Genomic DNA, 16,465 nt, shown 5'->3' with positions numbered 1-16,465 from the left:
AAGAGTGTTTTGATTCAACTTTTAAGGCATTTGTAATGATGAAACTGATTACTGGAGAGAAATGTGGGATATACAGACTTGCCATCTTGTAAAAATACAATTGCAATTTTGTTAAAAAAAAAAAAAAAAAAGGAAAAAAAAATTTATTAGAAAACACAAAAACTGAACATCAGGTTAGCAATAAAAAAAAAAAGAAAAAAGAAATTGTTGATATATCACTTTTACACTGAAATGTCCTGCTATTCAAGGATAGGAACGTGAACTGTTATTCATTACATGCTCAATCGGCGTGTTCTGCTCATCAGTTTGCTCATAACACGTCTCTGGAGGAACCGTTCCATCCGGACTTCCGGTAGGATTTCCCACGCCAGATCCATCATAATACTGATCGTATGCTAAAATTGATTGGTTTTCAATAATAAAAAAATCAGTTTGAGGAATTATCATTTGCTTAACAACAGAGATTGAGGAGGATTAATTCATGAAAACAGGAACGATACATTCGTGAATGAAAATTGGAAGAAGTGAAACTAAGATGCAATCTAGGATGCTAAATCTGATGAAAAAGCAACGGAGCAGTGTGACTTTGAAAGTAAGCAAATCCAAGTGAAAATCATTGACGCTTCATCAGTTATGAATATTTGTTCATTCAATTAATTTTAAACCTAATTTCGTTCACTTTTTCTCTTTTATTTATTCAGAAGAAAGAAAAAGTCTTATGCTCAAAATTGAACCTTGAAACTGCACAAATGACATATTATTAACAGTGTCCGCAACCATTTCAACGGTTCGCAAAATTTGCGACATCATTTGTGCATTGTTCATTTGATCCATGTGAACTTTTTGAAGAATTAAGTGAATCCCATTGGAAACCGAATTTAGTGTCTCCTTAATCGCTCGTATATCGTCAGAAATTCCGTTGCACCAACATGTTGAAGGTGGCGGATTATGCACTGGCATATCTGAAAGTTGACAATTTTATAAAATTTATTTTTTCATCAACTTATAGAATAATAGGAAATTCTTTGTACACATAGGGCGGTTCACACTGCCGATCACTACTGGATGTGTCATATTCGGACGACAACTATGAGCCATATACGGTTGTTGCACGTGAGGACGGTTCGGTTGATCGAAGACGACATTCGGTGGAGTATCCTCAACGTTGCTAACTAGCGGAACACCTAAACATTTACCAAAAAATGGCCATCAAGAAATGTACAAAGTTGCCATTCTTATCTATTATTATTATTATTATTATTATTACCTAGACTCTTAAATCATTTTCACACTTTGCAATACGTAAATAACCAGTTGCTATCTAATCATCACTAACGGTTAGTCTTGTACATTTTTCAACCTAATTCTTTCATTGTTCAATTAATTACACGTGTCTTGCATGTTTCAATTTGTCACACGTAATATTACATGTGCATATAAATAATAAAATTGAAAGTGAAAAGACAAACCAGTATTATTCGAGTTATTGTTGTTGATTCGGTTCTTTTTCGTTGCGTTAGAAGCACGTGGCTTGGGACGTACTATACGTGCATCATCTATAAAGAAGATATATGACATTTTAAAATTTCAGATGAAAGGTTTGGGATCATCTCCATTTCTTGTTTTTTTATGTGTACCATAGCTTATTTCAGTTAACAATATATAATAGATAAATGCTATATTTTTGTTAAAATATCAAAACTATTTTTGAAATAGTTGAAGCATTTATTTCATTTTTATTTGACATGAAAAGAAGTTAAATTAAATAATTTTTACCGTCCATAATGCGCACTACTTCACCATTGTCCACAGGAGCTGCGACATTTCCAGTCTGTTGTTTAGCTGACATTCCTAAAAATGCATTCGAATCATTTTCAAGTGATACAAAATACGGTACATAATAAATCCTTTTCTTTTCAAGCTAATAACTTCCTCCCATTTCACTGTAAAACAATCCGTAAGCATATATGAACAAAAATATAGGACCACCACCTATCCAACTTTCACTATTACCAAACAATAACACTTTCATCCCAGTTATGAAATATAAATGTGAGTCGAAAAATTTGCATATTATAACGTCTTCCTTACTGTCTTCTATTGATGTTCTGAATTTGCTTCCTGGTTGGTTGCACAGTTAATGATTTAGAATTAATTTGCCAATAACTGAGGAATATCACAGGGATGAAGAATATTGGTCGTTCAAAATCACGCATATTTGCTGGAAGAAGACAAGCTGACCTGCAACACTTCCTAAAAGTATCATCCTGAGGTGGCAAGTCTAAATTTTTGATTAATATAATTAATACATTTTCAGGTTGAACTTGGCAATGATAATATAATTATCAGTTTAAAATAGAGAAATAGTGTGTAATCAATAAATTTGTTAAACGATATTTAATTTTAGACTCAAAACGAGCAGATATAAAACGGATCTATCATATATATGTCCAAAAAGTAGTATTTGACTTACCTGTCTGTATGATTGTGCTATTGCTATCAAATAATATTTGCAGATTTCAAATTTCTTTGTATATTGAACATTTTTACAAAATTGCAGAATAATTTTAACCAAATCATATATTACAGCTCCTGAAATATTTTTTCTTTTCTTATTTCTCAGGAAAACAGTTGACAATAAAAATGCTACGCTAATTTTTAAATCATTTCATTGATTTTTTTTACTTTCAGTTTACATTAGTAAAAATTATCACTGACCCATCTTAAGTGATCAATTGTTTCTATGTAATAATAAGTAGCAATGAAAATGGACGTAACATCACAAGAACAAAAAAAAAAACATGAAATTTTACAACATGCGTGTTAATGATGAAAGCAATGATTTTATAAGTTGCAATAAAATTGATCCAATTGTAAGAATATGCTTGTGATGTAAAACTATTACTAAAAAATAAAATAAAACAAGCATTTAAATCTACTTTTATAAATCTTTATAACTAAAAACTGCTACGAATTCCAAATTACAAAGTGATTCAAGTATCGTAATTCTGTTACGGCTTCTTTTTTCAACGACCCTGCGTAAAATCTTTTATTCGATTATTTTGAATTGTTTTAGGCTTGTTGTTGTTTTGAGAAAGTGAACAGCTACATTGTTCGTTTTCGGAGTGATGAAAAGTAGTGAACTTATAATTAATTAATTATCTTATTTTTAGATGATTGTATGACGTAATTCTACAATCAGCGATTATATGTGTGTACATGGATATTTCTGATTAAATATACTGCTTGAAAAGTAAAACAAAATGAAGGTGTAAGTATGGAAGAATGAGAGAAAAAATTTCCTGATGATTTCCTATTTTCTTGACTGATTTTCTGGATGAGTTCTTTTTTATAATTTGCCATATTATCTATAATTGTAAAATGTATGTTTTATTTTTCATTTCTGTCTTTTTTCTTTTTCTCTTTTTCCTCTTTTTTGCTTCTTCCATCTTTTAGGTTAAAATGTTCATTAATTTGCACGAGTTTACCTTATCATATTGCTTCACTCATCTTTCCATAACAGTTAATGTTGACATTCTCTTTAACATCCTCTCTCATCATTTTGACGTTTATCGATCACGTTAACGCTTGTGTGGTTACACAACGTAAAAACATATCCGTTGCTCGCGTTTCCCTTTTGGTATTGCAGATTGGTCTTTTTGTCTTACTATATTCTAACAATTTCTTTGTCTCATTTACAGCAAAAAATAATGGCATAAAAACCAATTAAATACAATGAACTGGAAGAATTTCCTGCTGATAAGGTAAGAAATTGTCGTATTACAGATAGCTAATTCATGAAACAGAAATGAACCGATCCATTCATCTATCTGAGTGAATCATTCCCTTTTCGATGGCTAACAACTAACAAAATTTTATGATAATTATGTCAAAGAGCTTCTTCACATCTGTAATCAGTCGCGTTGGGAAAAAAGTGAAGGAAGTGCTGTAAGTTGGAGCAGTTTCTAAATGATAAAAGTAATGCAGGTATACACAGGGTGGCGCAAGGATTGCCTTCCTGTGGTAGCTTCACTGCTGATATAAAGCTTTTTCTTCTGTGACGGTAATTGAGCTGTTGAAAAGCTTAAAGCTAGCTATCTGTTACTTACCAGTAAGTGACAATAGGATAAGTAGAAATACAGATTTCTTTCGACTTACCTATGAAATCACCAATGAATTGTTGAAGTTGAAAAATTGTAATTGTAACTGTAATGATATAGAGAAGTTTTTGTTGTAGAGTATAAAATATTGAAGCGGTCATTCTGAAGGTTCTGAAAGACGTTACGGATCTATGTCAAGTAGGGACATTCTACCCGGAGATCTATTCAACTGAAAGGATTGATTATTGTGAAAGGTGAACCGTACAGTTTAATTGAGTGGTGAATTAGCGAGGATAACAAGCATTTTCTCATTTTAGCTTACTTGTTTGGTAACATTTTTCAAATTTTAAGCAGTAATTTATTTCCATATATTAAATACATCTATTATAGATAGTGCCTCAAAATGGGTTCGCGATCATATTGATAATCACATGAAGATGGAAATCATTAAAATGGAAGAGCCACAGAAAGCATTGTGTTTCTGAGTTATAGCGGTAGTGTTTGATTGTTCTTGTATCATCGAACTTTTTCTTAATTGTATGATTGTAAAAGAGAGAATTTGAATATAAAAGAATTCCTGTCAACAATGCAATCGGAGAATTATTCACTATTTTATATCGCAAGATTTTTTTTTTTTTTTTTTGCATAAAAAAGAATGATTTTTTTCTCTCAATCTTTTTTTTGATTAACACAAATTTTTCAATTTTTTAAGTGAATAGTAAACAAATAAACACTACTTTCCATTTAAACTTGTAATATGTATCATTTTCGGACAACTAAATGAAGTTTCTTCAGCAATTCTTCTTTTCACATTCTAATCCTCACGTTTCGTTGTCGTTGGCTAATCAATATGTCTATGAGATTACAAAGCAATCAGGAAGTTTTATCTACTGCATTGTGGTGATAATAATATCATCAACAATATTAAACAAATTTTAAATTTCAATTTTTCAAAAACAATACACGTGCAGATTTCTTGTGCAACAACATTTTGTATTATTCATTAAGATATGTTTGTATTCAGAATCATTCAATTTTTCATTTATTTTCCCATTTCGATTACATGTCTAAATTGTTGACATATTGCTCTAACAAAATTTTTTCACACGAAATTTTCAGCATAAGCAAAATAAATCTGTTAATAAAATATTTTCAAACTAAAAATTGAACGACGATACTTTATAAACGGTACCTTACAGAAGGGATTACTTCAATTCGTGTAAATTTCTTGTATAACAATTTTTATTATAAATTTATTGATTCCTTCCTGCGTACCATACTCTATAATTCGGTCAATTTAAATTTCATTTGATCATGAACGATAGAACTGATTTAATGTGATTTTACTTTTCCGATAATGACTTAGCATTTCATATCATACTTAAGGTAAATTTGATGATCTATATATGCGCCTTTTAGCTCATCATTTCTTTCTTGCATTAATCAATCCTTCGATCACTTTAAGATGTCTCTGTTTTAGCGGAATTCATTTATGATTTATCAAAGTTTAGATGTCCTCTCTCTTCACAAACCCAAATGCACATTCACTTATTCGAAATGGATAATAATGACAACTGAAAAATTTTAGCACGTTGAAAAATGCAATAACAGCAGCAAATTAGTGCTCTCTGTGATCCCATCTTCCTTCTCGGATTTCATGCATTTCTGATCCCTTTGTAATCGACCACTAGTGATATTCCTCGAATTTTATTTAATCAGTTTAATAATTTTAAAACTTTAAATTTAGTAGCCTTTGACCAATCTTTGATATACATAATAACAGATTAAGGTGTAGAAGCCCTGCAATTATTTGGATAGTTGAAAATGGTTATTTTCATTGAAGTATACTATACCGCACTAAATCCTACACCAGCTATTCTTCTATTCATTGCTATACCTTCCAATACCATTCACCATTTTGCTCTAAATTTCAAAAATTTCATTGAGACCATGTTTAGAATTGGATTACACTGACCTTGGTTTGTTGTATCCGTGCTTAAAGAAGCCTATTTATTGTACGATTTTCAACATCTAAAACTGTTCACCACTGTTTTGCTATTGATCTGCACTGTACAATGTTTAGAAGGCATGTGATGTGTTGAGACAGTAAATAATGTTTGTATGAATGAATGAAATTGTTAGCAAATAAATCTCATTGAATATTTCTTTAGATCAAATGAACTAGCCCAGAAGCGTTCACTAATTTATGTACCGTGAATATAATGGAGCATTCACTAATATTTGACCGGATCTAACAAAAATGATAAAAATAAATGAAAAAACTCCGAAAAAAAGTTATTTGGCTCAAAAAGGAAACAAACGATTGTTTCACATCTTATCAAACTGTTCTATTCTATTAGCTTTTTTCATTAACAGTCATAGATTTTCGAATTATAGGAAAAACTTTCTATAAGACCACCACCTGAAAGTTCTGACAATCATATTGTTGCTCCACTGCGAAGAATGATCAATATTTGGAATAGATATTTCATTTCCTCGCTGATCATCCCTCAACTACGAGGATAAATTTCGAACAATTGAAAAAATTTTGAAGTTGGGTACTGAATTTGATGCATTGTTTATCTGAAACAATGCCTTAATCATAAAACTTATACCGCACTTTTTCACGCTACACTTTTTTAACAGTTAGTCATAAGCTTCACCTGCTTTGTTTGTACATAGAGTCAAACGAATTGTTGCATGCTGTTGTGCGTAGATAGGTTGTAGTATATGAACTAAAAGCAAATCAAGCTCATCTAAAAAAACTCGCGTTTTCGAAATGAAGATTTACTTCTCTACAAAAATCACTGCGACAAGCCCGAAGTACTGACTGATAAATGCTGATAAGCCAAATTTGTATGTAGAAGCAGCAGAAGCAGCTGCAATAGGATAAGCCTAGTATTTTGTAGGGATAATTCATAAGCAAGTCTTTTTGCTTTATTGTTGAGATAAATCGATTCGTAGATAAAAGGTGTCAGCACAAAATGTAATAAAACATTATTTATTGTTATTATTAATTATTATATTATATTTTATGTTATATTATACTAGCATTGTTATTATATATTATTATTATATTGTCATATACTACATTATAGTCTATTATTGTTATATTATATATTATTACATTGTATTATATTAATATTATATTAGTGTACCTTATTTTGATTATGTTATATTATACTGCAAAAAGTTGCACTACCATTTGTTACAATGTTTTTATAGAATTTATAAGTACCATTTTTTTTTTTTTCATTTGCAGTAAAATTGAACTTTATGAATGGAATGAGTCATAAGTTATGCGACAATGTAACTATAAATAGATCAGAGAGAATTTTCGCTTTTCAGAGAAAACGATAGGAATGCAAGGGTAAATGATGATAAGTTATTGTCTATGCAAAAGAAAAGGAAAAGAAAAATGCAAGAAGAAAAGAAGAAAAGGTAGTTTAAAGTTAGTTTTTTATATAATAGGAGTGTGGCATTTTTGCTGATTGATTATTTTATTCGATTTGATTCTGTTAAAATTTGCGTGTTTTAACTTATGAGAAACGGAAGGAAGTAATGTTATGATGTTTAATGATAAAATTGCGATTTTTTTAGAAATGAAAATGTTTTCAATAGGTCTTCTTCTGTTATCCGGGGCTTTCTACAGTTCCTAGAAAAGAGAGAAAAATATACATCATGATAATTACCTATGCTTCTGTGTTCTTTCGAAATGAATGCGCAATTGCATTTAGTTTAGTTAGTACAACACGCTGGAAACTACCGGAAATCATCGATCAATTGGTTTATCATCCTCAAACAAGAAATATCTTTCTCGCAAACTATGATCATTCTAGACAAATTACATGAATACCTTTTTTTTTTTGAATAAAAGAGAACAGTAGATTTTTTAGTTTAGATTCTGAAATAATTCTTCGATCGTCATTTAAACAAAAATTTCATGCAAGGAAAGAATTAGAAGAAAAAAAAAAAAAAAAAAAAACTAAAAAACATCAGTAGGACAAGAACTAGAATAAATCTCACACAAATCAAACACGATTTTCAATGAGAATAAAATTTAAGTTAAGTGTGATACACGTTTGCATAGACCACGAAATAGGTTAAAAAAGACGTCAACATATTACAGGGATGTTTTTTTAACTTATTTTTATTATTTAACATGCAGTTTTTTTTTTTTCTCGCCTTAGTAGCATCATTCCATCGTAACAGCAAGTCTTAAAAAATAATGAGAAAAATACAGATATTTTGCAAAAATTTTCCTGTGAATCATTGATTTATGAAAAATAAAAATAGGTTATAATTTTTCTAAATTTCAATTTTCTAAATTGCAGCCATCAATGTTTTGACCATTTTTTGCTGCTTTTAATTTACCTCCGATTGCTTTTAAAAAATCATTCATCATTCTTTTTTGCCATGTTCAAATTTGATTCCATACGTGTCTTTTTCTCGTTTGTATGACGAAAGTTGAAATAAATATTTTCGAATTCTTTGTCCTTCGAATATTTTGGTGGAAGACGCAGCCATATATTATATATATCCTATTATCCATTCATTTATCAAGAAAATGGAATCATTTTCTTTTTTTTTTTTTTTTTTTTAATATTTTGAAAATATTTCTCTTTTATCTTTCTCAAAACAGTTTTTCATTATTTCTAATTAAACTTTCCCATTAATATTAATTTGTAGAACTTCCATTCTGCTTATAAAGGACGTTTTTGAAAGAATTAATTGATAAATTTGTTATGTTTGCAAACCAGAAATTAAAGAATTTGTTGGAAATAAATTAAAAAATTAAGGGAAACTTCAATTCATATTTGTTCAGTGGCTTTTCCAGTGATCTGTTCGAAAAGTACTGTTCAAAAGAAAAAAACAACGGTTGATTTATAAAAAATGCGTGCTTTTTTTTTTGCTAAATTATTTATCCTTACAAAATAGTCTAACGAATCAAGTTGGAGGATAATAATGTTAGTTCTGTTCAAATGAACTAGTTTGATCGAAATTAATTCGAACATAAATAAAGCAATTGAGTTAAATTTATTTCAGTTACATTAACACATTGATCAATCAGTTTTATCATTGGCTAAGATTATTTTATAAAAACACAAAATAATTACATTAATATTTTAGTTAATTTATCTTTTCAAATTACTGATAAGTTCAAATAAACTTTGAAATTGAAACAGATTTTTAAATCTATCCAAGTATATTTCTTTGTCCGTATTTCAGCTTTCCAATGTGTATATTTCCCAATTTTAAATGAAAAGAACTGAACTAATCTGAAAACAATATTTCTCTTTGAGGAGAAAAAAAAAATCACTTTTTCCGGACAGAACAAATGATAGATATTTACGTTATATAGTTAAGACGTATTAATGATTAAGTAGATTTAAAATACTCTCTAATTTGCTCGTTTTGAAAAAAAAAGCGAAAAAAAAAGATTACGACTATAAATTTTTTTATTATTGTCAGTATTTTTTTTCAAATTCACGTGCAATAATTACTGGTTCGATTATTTTTAGATTTTCCTTTCTTTTTTTTTCAAGTAGGATATTGAACATTCGAAAGGTTGACAGTCTAGGGACATTGATTATTATCCGAACTTTCCACCTTCTTTTCATAGTAATTGTTTCAACTGTGGAAAAATTCTTTATGATTTTACTAATTAAAGAAAAAAAAAAAAGTATTTTCGAGTTTCATCAAAAAAATTTTTGCATGTAATACTAAAGTTGTAAGTTTTAAAGTATTGAAACTTGTTGAAACCATAATTTCACGATCAATAAATCACGAATAGCGTTAAGCATAAACGAAATCATCGATTATTTATCAAAAGAAAGTTATATCTAGAAATGAGCAAAAATTTTTCGATGTTTGGTAAATTTCAAAAATTCTATCGCAAATATTATTGCAAACAGAAGGTGGAATAAGTTTTTGCTACATGAGTAAATTTTGTGGGATGCATATTTAGATTAGAGACGATATCATGAATTATATTAGTTGCTAAAATTAAATGATAAAATGGTTATAAAAAATTAATGATCACTGAAATACTAATATTGAAGTATTATTTTTTTTTATATTCACACAGAAATTTTTATTGTTACATTTAATTTATTTGTAGCAAACAGCTAATTCGTATCCTTTTTCTCATGCAAATAAAATTTTTTATTAGTTATTAAAATTTCATTTATCATTAACAATTAAAAAAGAGTAAAACTATGGTAAATAAATAAATAAACTAGTTTGTTTATATCAAAAACCATAGGAATTTAATTGCTATCTTTTTTAGCGGATTGATTTATATTGAAAATCAAATTAATCGTCATTTCTTTAAGCACGCAATTTTCACTTTCATTCTACCTTTTTTCATTTTTATTTTTAAAGTATGCTTAAAAGTAAATAAATACATATGATGCAAGCTCCAAGTGTTATTCATACACTTCAAATATCTTTTCAAGTATCTATTTTTGAAAGCTTCAGCCATTAACTACTCCCATTCTTACCTAAAATTTTATCTTCTACAATCATTTTTGCTAAATCTAGGAGAATTTAAAAAATTATATATTATATTTTATGAAAATTAACGGTATTTTAGATAACAATTATAAATACAGCTGGTTAATTAACGAATGTGTAGATCTGTTCTATACTATTGCATTAAAAAAAAAAAAAATGGTCGAATTTTCGATTTTAATAAACGATTTTGATTGAAATGATAAATTAAAAAGGATACAATCGCTTTTTTTTTATCATTTTCATCTTCTTTTGTATGGCTTTCAGCATCCATTCTAATTTACCTATCATTTATCAGTAACATGCATTACTCATTCGAGAGTTTAAATCAGTTTATGCCATTTCAACTATGTAAAATCTGAAAACAAAAATTTTCAGTTTCGAAAAATTTAACATTTAATGTTAAAATAAAACTTTTTGCATCATTTTATGCTAACAGACTGTTTTTTTTCTTTGTTTTTTTTTTTTTTTTTAAAAAAAAGGATGGAATATAGCTGTAGAAAATGATAATGTTTACTATTCTTAACAAGCGTAACAGATTTGTCAAATTTTTGAATTATTTTAGTTTGAATTTTCCACGAAAAAGAAAAAAACAACGAGAAAAAAGAATAAATATTAAGTTTGATTGATAAAATAACTTCGAATGGCCATATTTAAATTTATGACAGTACACCAATCAGTTAGTTAAATTCAGCGTGCAATATATTATATCAAATTTACAACTGTAATAGATTATGTCGATTAACTTTTAATGACTTATCTTCTTTTTTATTTATTTATTTTTTCACCTTCTACTGTGAAATTGTCCTCTCTTTACTCTTCGCCATGTTACAATTTTATTTACTTTATTTATCATTCAGTTTTCTTATTTTGGTTGATTATGTTTAATTCATTATTGTTCTATGATTTTCCCATTGTAAATAACACATTGATTAGCTAATTTTCTAATCAAATTCATGCAAAAATTTCATGCAATATGCTTCTATAAATTTTGTAATATTTACTTGCATAAAAAGATAAAAATAGAAAAATTAGATGAAGTTGAAATGAGGAAGAGAAAGATCAGATAATACAATGTTATAATGAAAATTGTTACTTTTCCATTGAAAAGTAGCATAATAAAAGAAAAAGGTGGTATAGGTAAGGTATGGGACAAAATGGAAAACGAAGTAGGAGAAGGAGAAAAAAGAAAAGAAGAAAGACAAAGTACAAATTTTTAAAGGAAGAAAAATAAATTTTGAAAAAAGAAAAGAACGAAATCATTATTTCGGCCTTATGATGAAGTTGAAAATGCAAGGTGGCGATTCAATCTATTACATCAAATCATCACTTTCTTTTTACTTTTCAATTTTTTTTCTCCATTCTTCTCTTTAAGCTTTGTTTGGATCATCTTTTCCGCTTCACATATGGCTCATAAAAAATTTTTGACAATTAGAATTTTCAAACAATAATTGTTTATTCATTTATATTTTTACTTAAAGAAGTAAATAAGTATCCAATGCAATTTAATTTACTTGCACTAAGTTTAATGCAGGATTTCAGTGAATATTTTATAAGTGTTATTAATGAAGACATCAGTTATGAATAAAATATTAATGTTATTTTTTCTAAATTCTCATTAAAAATTTTGAGGCGGAAAAAAAGAGGCAAAACGAAGAAAAAAATATGCATAAAATGTTAAAATTCTTCGAACATCTGGAATACATTTTAAAAAAGAAAAAAAAAAACGAACTCATTTGTCTACAATGAAATTTGAAATTTTTCGCTGTTTAAGTATGAAATTTTTTAAACTGAACTATTTAACTTTTCCTTTTTTTTTTTTTGTTTGGTTTGAAAAAAGTGATTTTAGTAAATTGTATACATTTTGGAGCTAATCTGTTTATCATTAATCTCATTGTCTACACTTCGTTTTTATTTTTTCTTTTTTGCACATTAATCAAATGATATATTTAAATTTCATTCTAAAAGTTTTGCTTACATGAGTGCTTTTTACTCCTTTTTTTTTTTTTTTTTTTTTGAATCATTTGAATATAACTGTTTTCATCATTTATAAATTTTGATTATTTTTGCTGATTGTGATATCATTGCCAATAATACAATTGTGCTTTTTTCTTTCTTATTTATTTTTCATTTTTATTTAGAATAAAAGATTTTATATTCAGAATTTTGAATAAAAGATAGAAACAGAAATAATTACTTATGCGCCTTATTTTTGCTTATTTTTTTTAACAAAATAATTGAAATTTTAGAATTTAAGAAAATTAAAGCTGAAAGCAATATATAGATATGCATGCATTACTTCACTTCACCGATTTTATAACATTTCAATATTTAAAATAATTAAATGATTTAGTGATATTAACAATGATTAAAAATGAGTTAATATCATAAAGATAGCTCTTCTAGAAGGTATTTTTTTGGTTTATATCTTGTTGTTTGCTTAATTCATCAAATATTCTTTTAAAGAAATGCTATTTCAATAATTTTTATTTAATATTAACCTCTTTTTTTTTTTTCAATGTGATTTCCAGAATTCTCAAAAATCAACATCACTCTATCAATAATTTCCATTTCACAGTTAGAACTAAAAATTATAACAATTAATAACTTCTAAAGAATTCAAAATAATTTTTTTTTTCCATTATCTTTCAACTATCATCATTAGTTGCTGATTAAATGAAATTAAATAAAAAAAAAAAAATTTAGCGAAGATTTTTACTACTCTGTTCGTATGATTTCCATACTAACTGTTAATAAATTCTTGATTTTTTTGAAATATTAAATTTATAAATCAGTTCTTATTAATATGTGTTTAATATATTCATTGATTTGCATTTGCAGTGAAAAATTATTGAACTTTTGATAGCAAATATAGAAAACAATCTATCTGTGATGGATGATGTAAAAAAATTAATGTATAATACGGCGATGAATTGGTATAGTATCCAATTAAAAAATTCTGATATCGATAAGCATCTACTTCAACAGTTTACCCTTAATACGATAACTATTTCATCTACCTGTAATACATTTCAATATAAGTAAATTCTCTTCTCTTTCTTTTCTTTGAACAAATTGAATCTATCTTAAATAGGGATTTTTTTTTTTTTTTTGTGCAAGAAAAGAGTTAGTTTTTTTTTTTAAATTTATTTGATTTCTCATAAATTTAAAAAGATATTTTAATTTCAGCGACTGTATTGCATCATGCATCGGAAATGGTTCATTTGGCTTCGTTTATCGAGGTATAGAAAGTAGCACTGGTAAACCGGTAGCAATTAAAAAGTTGTCTAAAGGAAGCATAAAACTGGATGAATTAAAAGTAATGAGAGCAATAAAAAGTGATTATCTGGTTGGCTTCACTGATAACTGTATAAAAAGCGATGAAGATAGCAGCATGTATATTATTATGGAATTATGTGATATTGATCTTGATTGTCATCTTAAATATCATACTGCTGATGGTACATTATCTTCACATAATTTAAAGTAAAATTTAATTCTATTTTTTCTTTTTTCTCTTCCAAAATTTGTAAATTTTTGATAATTTTTCTTTTTTTTTTAATAAATTAGATCAAATAATTTGTTAAAAATTTAATTTTATTTCAAAATTTTAAACTTTAACATATTTTATATTATTAATTTTAGACGATTAATCGACAATGTGATTCGAGGATACAATGAACTTTATAATTGTTGCATCGTACATCGTGACATTAAACCGCAAAATATCTTAATCAAATATAGGGAGCAGAATCTAATTGAAAGAGCTAAAATTTCCGATTTTGGCATATCTCGAATTCTTAATGATGCAGAGGATAAATCATTATCAAATGTTGCTGGTACATTGTATTATATGGCACCTGAAGTAGGTGCAAATATCTTACGAACACATGAGTATGGTCATGAAGTTGACATATGGAGTCTTGGATGTGTCCTGTATCAATGTATCATGGGGAAGGTATCATTTAGTATCATTATTGATTTATACATTAATAAATAATTAAATTAGTATTTTTTTTTTTTTTTTGATTCTTTCTTTCTTTATTCAAGAATTTTAAAAATTTTGAAATTATAAATAAAAATAAATAAATAAATTTCCGAGAGAAAGAGAAAACAATGTTTGAAGTAGTCGTATTAATAATGAAAGCATTTATTTTCTAAACTTATTTATTCCATCTAAATTAAATTTTTAACAGATTCCATTTAATGAACAAGAATTATGTCGTATGTTCCTCTTCGTAGCTTGTGATAACTATGATGCATATGATAAACCAGAATTATCCTTCGATGTTGATGAAAATATTGCTAAGATGATAAATTCTCAATTGGAAATTGATCGTCGAAAACGAACAACTCCAAATCAATTGTACAATGAAATCTGCAAATGGGATAGTGATTATAAAGCATATAATGATAATTGCTTATATATGGATGATAAGTTAAGTTATCGAAGTAATTATAATATCACAGGAATTGATTAGAAAAGTTTATATCAGTTCATTAAGGCTTAACAATTAGACTGTGATATTAAATGTTTAATTTAATATGCATATGTACATATTGATAAAACGCATTCCTTTTTTTTTTTTTTTTTTTTATTACTTTGTAAGAAATATCATTTGAATTTTGCTCATATTGAATCATGAAAACCTTTAAATATTCATACTATTGCCTTCTAGTTTACTCATATTTTGATTAAATTATGGATGCACTAATACTGTATTTAATAAGTTATTGGATTATTTTTAATGTAATTTCATATTTCTTAATAATTTAAATCGATGATATGTATATATTTCGCATCTAACGTTTCTTTTTTTGTGTAATATTATTTTTCTTTCACATACGACAGTAATAAAATATGTAAAATATGCAAATGCATTTTGGGTTTCTAAATTCTTAATGGAATTTTTACAGTTTACTAATTTTCTCTTATGCCAAATTCAATCTGACAATCTATAAACAGTTATTTGTTTTTGCTATTGCTTTAATAATAGCTAGCAATTTCACCTAGTTTTTTTTTTTCTCCTAATTAATCAAAATTTCCTAAAATATTACTCATGCATAAACCTAAATCAATATGTATTGAATAACATTAACTACTAATTATAAGTGATAAATAAATACCACAAAGAAGAAAAACTGCTCGGCTATTTTACTTTTTTTGCAGTAATGAACATATTATATGATTTAGAAAAAAGGCACTGATTTGTACATCTGTGTTGTAATATAAAATAAATTGTAAAAGTCAAATAAAACTTGAAAGTTTTGATAATTGGAACGGATTTGAAAATTATCATATATCTAAGAAAAAGAAAAAGCTAATTAGAAAGTTTCACAAGGACAGGTAATTCAGAATCCTCAAAAAAATTTAGAAAAATTTAGAAATCAATTTCATTGATTCGCTTAACTTTATAAGAAATTTTCATGAAAAACTATGAAAAACTAATGCAATCCAATTCAGAAATTACTATTGATAATCCTTTAAATTTTAAGCTTAAAACTTCAGCATAAGCTTTTTTCAGACTAAAAATGAAACAAGCAACTAGTCCGAACAATTAATCTTTTGTTAAACTGTGATCTGTCATTTTTGGCAAAAAATCATTAATCATTTTCTATGAAAAGTCACAGATAGCCAATTGAATACAGGATATGAAAATTCGATTCGTTTTAAATTAATGTTTCATACATGCATTAGTCGACGAATTGTTTCATTTGCTATTTATTTGAATCAGATTAACTTCAGAAAATTGCTTGCATTGCTTGTGCTCTTTTAACTACCAACATCAAGATTTGATGTATGATGAGAAATGTCCTGCTACGAATCTGGGATAACAACAGAAATGAAAATT

General features: G+C 27.2%; 3 protein-coding genes across 3 annotated transcripts; 2 read left to right on the top strand and 1 right to left on the bottom strand.

Moving 5' to 3' along the window:
• Positions 1-243: 243 nt before the first annotated feature.
• On the bottom strand, positions 244-2,032 carry Bm9846 (Uncharacterized protein; the record flags this gene model as incomplete). The annotated part of the gene is made up of 6 exons (XM_001896297.2): positions 244-395; positions 735-962; positions 1,032-1,184; positions 1,470-1,556; positions 1,777-1,851; positions 1,993-2,032. The coding sequence occupies 6 exons, from the start codon at positions 2,030-2,032 to the stop codon at positions 244-246; spliced, it is 735 nt and encodes a 244-aa protein (XP_001896332.2).
• Positions 2,033-3,735: 1,703 nt separating this feature from the next.
• Positions 3,736-4,585, top strand: Bm17901 (Uncharacterized protein; the record flags this gene model as incomplete). The annotated part of the gene is made up of 3 exons (XM_043073321.1): positions 3,736-3,764; positions 4,255-4,298; positions 4,491-4,585. The coding sequence occupies 3 exons, from the start codon at positions 3,736-3,738 to the stop codon at positions 4,583-4,585; spliced, it is 168 nt and encodes a 55-aa protein (XP_042929255.1).
• Positions 4,586-13,541: 8,956 nt separating this feature from the next.
• Bm5658 (serine/threonine protein kinase, putative) lies at positions 13,542-15,094 on the top strand (the record flags this gene model as incomplete). The annotated part of the gene is made up of 4 exons (XM_043073320.1): positions 13,542-13,654; positions 13,803-14,099; positions 14,259-14,571; positions 14,810-15,094. The coding sequence occupies 4 exons, from the start codon at positions 13,542-13,544 to the stop codon at positions 15,092-15,094; spliced, it is 1,008 nt and encodes a 335-aa protein (XP_042929254.1).
• Between the last annotated feature and the right edge of the window lie 1,371 nt (positions 15,095-16,465).

Source organism: Brugia malayi (genome assembly GCF_000002995.4).
Source record: "Brugia malayi strain FR3 genome assembly, contig: Bm_v4_ChrX_scaffold_001, whole genome shotgun sequence".
NCBI classification, from domain to species: Eukaryota; Metazoa; Nematoda; class Chromadorea; order Rhabditida; family Onchocercidae; genus Brugia; species Brugia malayi.
Note: the sequence above shows the minus strand (reverse complement) of the source record. Positions and strands in the feature narration are given on the sequence as shown.